The 5,276-nt window shown below is 41.9% G+C and overlaps 1 protein-coding gene across 1 annotated transcript; it reads left to right on the forward strand.

Moving 5' to 3' along the window:
* Window positions 1-165: 165 nt before the first annotated feature.
* On the forward strand, window positions 166-5,040 carry LOC112895056 (gametogenetin). The gene is made up of 2 exons (XM_025962927.1): window positions 166-854; window positions 4,585-5,040. The coding sequence occupies exons 1-2, from the start codon at window positions 179-181 to the stop codon at window positions 4,692-4,694; spliced, it is 786 nt and encodes a 261-aa protein (XP_025818712.1). The 5' UTR covers window positions 166-178; the 3' UTR covers window positions 4,695-5,040.
* Window positions 5,041-5,276: the final 236 nt, after the last annotated feature.

A 5,276-nucleotide genomic window follows, 5' to 3' on the forward strand; every position in this document is an offset into this window, starting at 1 on the left:
AAAGTTGACGAGCATGTGGAGTGGAGTCAACGTCGAAGTTTAATGACTTTTGCTTACACAAATGGAACTGGTAGTACAATTTCTTTTTTCCAATTATGCCCTTTTCCGCTTTTGCAGATTTATAACTGTATAGAAAAAAAATCAGACACAAAGCTTTTCCTTCCCCACCGAGACAAAAATGAGATCACCGCCACCACCGTGCCCTCTCCCCAACCCGAACCCCAACTCCGATGCGTCCCCTCCTCCGGCGCCGATGACCCCGCGCGCCCCGCAGCTGCGGCATCACCCGCCGCACGTACTCCTCGCCGAGGCCGTCGCCTCCTGGCACCCCTTCCACAAGAAGCCCTGCCTCTCCGACCGCTCCACCGCTCCCGCCTCCTCGGCTCACCTCCCTGACGCGGAGACCCCGACGCCTGCCCCATCGGGGGGCGGCAGCGGCGGATCCTTCCGGTGGCTCGGGCTGCGCAAGCGCCGCCGCCGCGGCGCGGGCTCGCGGTCCGTGTCCGGCCGCAGCAGCGACCGCCGGAGATCCGGGACGTGCTCCGACTTCCATTTCACGTGCGGCGCCGGTGGCGGCGGCGCCACCGACTCCAGCGGAGAGATGTGGGCGTCGGATGTTGGGGAGGTGCGGATGAGGGACGTGCCGATGGTGACGGAGTTTGGCCCGGCGCCCGTTGGTGGGGCTGCTGCGGGGGCTGGTGGTGTCGGCGCGGCAGTGGAGGCGGCGGCCGCCGATTCTGGGTACGGGAGCGAACCTGGGTACCGTGGCGACGTGGAGCTCGGATACGGAGATGAGATCGACGAAGAGGAGGAGGATGGGAGGCAGCAGCTGTTCTGGGGTGGGGTGATTGGAGGTGATGAGCGTCCTATAGTAACTGATTTTAGCTTTTAGTATCCTCAACACCACATAGATCTGAGCTATTTGCATTCTTGGCAGCATCACTGTGCAGTTCTATTAATTGGAATATTTTTATTAGAAATTTAGGACAATTAGTTTGTTAACTATGTGGATTGAGAATATGGTGTCCTTCGATAGTTCTTGTTGGGGATCAAATGATTATAGGTTATCATCATCCTCTGTTGTTGATCTCGGCAATATGTCGTTAGCCTCATTCCTTGCTGTTTATGTCTGTTATTTACCTTTGTTTTTTTGTATTGAGTCACAGTTCTTGCTGCCAGTAAATATTTGCCGTGGATTAGCTGAGTCAAAATTGTCTTTGGAAATGCACTTGTTTATCCATACCATAAACTATTGTGGTCTGCCAAAATGATTGTGCCCTGTTAATTTCTTCCTTTCTACTCCCTCCAATCATAAATATATGTCGTTTATGATTCTGACCGTGGTCTACAAGATGGAAATTTCACTAGCAATATCTATAAATTATGTTGTATTATTGTATCAAATGGAAAAAATATTTGTTTTGCAATTATTTTTTAAGATGAACCTAGTAATGTCAATGTTATGTTGTCAATATGTATGATATTTTAAGCTAATGATGGTCAAAGCTGAAAAGGTTTGACTTAGAACAAACCTAACATGACCTGTATTTATGATGGATGAAGTAATAACATAATGTGAGATGATTTTATCTGGTGAGGAGTGTGCTTTCCATATGCATATCAATATATGTATAGTATGTCTAGGCTTCTTTTATATTCCATCTGTTTTTGTGAGAGGAGATCCATGAATTTCATATTGGATTTTTGTTAAAAAAATCACCAGGAATTTGCAAACATGATTTCTTGTTTAGTTTGGTGTGTGCATATCAGTGGTTTTATTTTTGTGAAGTTCACTGTAGGTCCTTTAACATGCAAATTCGTGTCACTTTACCTAAAATATCTGAGTTTGATCCTTGGTACTAAATTTTAATCAGGTCCAAGTTGATCCTGTTTGGAACTGGTGGCACAGATACTCCTTATTGTTTTATGCTGTCTAACCAAGCATTTTGTTTTAATCCAACAACATGGTTAATTTTGATAAGGCTTTCTCCTGTTGGGTGTGATAGCAACATCTATGTTTGTCGATACCTTTTCCTATGTTTCCATTTGTTTCAAGATTTAGCTTCTATTTGCATGAAATCTCATTTCCATTTTAATTTTCAACATATCTCATCTGCTATTTTTTGGCTAGTAAAATTTAGCAAGCTGGCTAAGGTTAAGCATTGTTCATGGCAATTCATCTGACAGAATGACATGTTTAAAAGTACTATTTCAGTTAAATTTTAATCAGGTCCAAGTTGATCCTGTTTGGAACTGGTGGCACAGATACTCCTTATTGTTTTATGCTGTCTAACCAAGCATTTTGTTTTAATCCAACAACATGGTTAATTTTGATAAGGCTTTCTCCTGTTGGGTGTGATAGCAACATCTATATTTGTCGATACCTTTTCCTATGTTTCCATTTGTTTCAAGATTTAGCTTCTATTTGCATGAAATCTCATTTCCATTTTAATTTTCAACATATCTCATCTGCTATTTTTTGGCTAGTAAAATTTAGCAAGCTGGCTAAGGTTAAGCATTGTTCATGGCAATTCATCTGACAGAATGACATGTTTAAAAGTACTATTTCAGTTTGACTCCTCATGAATCCTTCCCTTTTATTTGCCCACTCATTTAGTTTCGGAAACGCAGCCTCTGCTGAGGCTGAGGCTGCTAGACCATGCAAACTTCAGAAGAAATGGACCAAGTTATGGTATGCAGCAAAAATCTAATAGGGTAATTGTGTGAAATTAGTGGTTTAAGGTTAGGACCAGTGCCTTGGGTGGTGTTCTGATGGCAGCACAGCAAAGTCCGAACACAAGGCTGAGGTAGGGAGGTAGCTTAGTTAATTCTTGATTGCCTAGTGAATGATAATGCCATGCCTTACATAGATGGCTGCCATAAGAACCAAATTTGACCTTCCTTTGAGGAGACAGATTGGCTCCTACCTTATTTTGAGGGAAAGAAATAAGAAACAAACTCATGCAACCTGCCCAGGGCCAGGTCATCTTGTTGTGATGCTGATGCTGTACTTGTCAGTCCCACATGACCAGCTAGCAATATGTGCATCTCCCAATGAGTGTACTAGGCTACTTGCTATTGCTATAGTACCTCTAGATTTGGAAGGGTCGTTGTAAGCTGTAACACTTTTTTTTAATGTGAAATACTGGTATCCTGTGCATGTCTAATGTCTTACTGCACATATCTTGGTAAGTTAATGTGTTTCGTTCTAAAATTTTATGAGCTGAATTTTTCTCCGGCTATCAATGTTATGCACTTGCGATGCTGTCTACTGAAAATGTATTCAATGATTCGTTCTAGCAGCACTATAGCAGGAGCTAAAAAAATAATCGAAATTGCTATGTACAACTATAAAAGAAATCGAAATTGCTATGTACTACCCCAGAAAAGATCTTATGAAATATGTGTTGGTCCTAATGTTTTTTTTCTGATAATACGCTGGTTCTAATGTTGAGATTAGGTTGTGATCAAATGCTGGCCACATTAGCTGCCCTTCTAGTAGGTACAATGCCATAGTTTTGACAAGTTAATTTAGTTTGCTACATGTCTTGCTGAAATTGTTAACGAAATTTAGTCTTTTCTTGGCATCCTTCCTAGACGTATGATTGCACTTTGTGATTAGTAATTTTGCGCACTTGTATAATTTTTAGGAAGTTAAATTGTTGTCAAGCACCCAAACCCTACTGATCAGTTGCTGAATATAGTGGTGGTTTAGTCCTTTGTATTACTGGCTTTTTGGGAGGTATTAAGTTATAATTCAAATGAGTCCTGGTTTCATACAAGTTTGATGCCTTTGAAATCATGGAGATTGAAAACATACAAACAAGAAAGAATTAACGAAACCTGTCCCTGAGGGTCTAAGTTCAATTGATTTCATTAATTAGACCTGTGGTCATCAATCTTTTCCATATGGAGTCTGCTAGGTCTTGTGGAGTACTCCCTCTGTCCAGGTTTGATCAGCGCATGAGGAGAAAAAGGAACTCCACAATTGATGCAGACAGCCATCTTCCCTTGGGCGGAACATGGACGTCGCTTCAATTTGCGTGGAATTGAATGCACAAGCTGATCATTGCCCTGCTAGCTGCATTGGTCACGATGCACTATCCTGCTCTATTCTGCTTGTTGCGTTGGTCACACTGCCAAAACCAAATACGCTGATCAAACCTGGGTGGAGGGAGTATTTTTTTCCTTAAATGATGTTGTTGCAGATACTGTTTTGCAATGCCATTTTTTAATAGCGTCAGTCTACATTAAATATGCACTATACTGGTATGCAGACAGCATCATTCTACATTAAATATTTCATTATTTAGGATAAAAAAAACTGTTGACCATACTTGCACCGTTTTGGATGCATGGCCAGTCATTATGTTTGCTGCAATCAACTATGAGGATAATGTTTATTACTAAAATTGGGTGCAATGATGATGTTGATCATCATGAATTCATGGTCCTGGTATTGGTTTCCTGCAGCTAACACCACTGGAAATGTTCTTGGATGACATTCCTGTGTCGCAATATATATGCTTTTTTATTTGTGTGCTCCTAGAAGCTTTTCTGACTATTTTTATTTTCCCATTGCAGATATGAATAAAATGAGAATTGTTGGCGACAATAACTTTGGGGAGCAGAAAACCCATCACCGCGGCAGGCGCAAGAAGCATGATGTGAGGATGTTGGATTCCCTGAGGTGAATCGCATAGTGCTGGTAAAGCATTTATGCGTATGTTGTTGCGTTGCTTTCACTAGCAGCGTAGTTATCGGAAACAAATCTCGTGCGTCTTTGTTATGGCAAGCGCTAATAGAGCAGGCAACTAGTTGCCGTTGTGTTGTCCTTTGAGGATGTGTACAGTTGCTTGCTAACTGACAGTAGTTCCCTAGTTTCTGGGCGAGAATTTTCCCTGCAGGTTATTTTAAGACTTATGTATGCACGAAGCACATTTTGAGTTATCGTGTCATGCTGTGGCTGCTGAATGCTGATCTGACATTCTTCTTTTTAAGTGCTAACATATGGTTGTGAACCGGGGATACTCAGCTTCAGTTAGCTCTACTTAGCTGCAGTGGTTAATCCTGCTATTGGTTTCAGCGCGAGTTAATGTTTATATGGATTGTTTGTGTTATCCTGTGTTGAACATCTGTAGGAACCCTTCGGAATTGCTTCTCAATAGGTTCCTAGAAAAAGAGAATCCGATTCTCCGGCCAAGGTGCAAACAGTTTCTCTTCCTTTTGTCCCCATTGTTTGTGTAGTCCTGGGAATACCAAACCTTTTGAGCTTG

The sequence above is a fragment of the Panicum hallii genome, chromosome 5, assembly GCF_002211085.1.
Source record: "Panicum hallii strain FIL2 chromosome 5, PHallii_v3.1, whole genome shotgun sequence".
In the NCBI taxonomy this organism is placed as follows: domain Eukaryota; kingdom Viridiplantae; phylum Streptophyta; class Magnoliopsida; order Poales; family Poaceae; genus Panicum; species Panicum hallii.

Bases quoted from the DNA above. Each gene is read 5' to 3' on its own strand.
- LOC112895056 (XM_025962927.1), top strand. From the start codon at position 179: ATGAGATCACCGCCACCACCGTGCCCTCTCCCCAACCCGAACCCCAAC. The intron at 855-4,584 runs GTGATGAGCGTC...TTCCCATTGCAG, and splicing joins CTGGGGTGGGGTGATTGGAG to ATATGAATAAAATGAGAATT.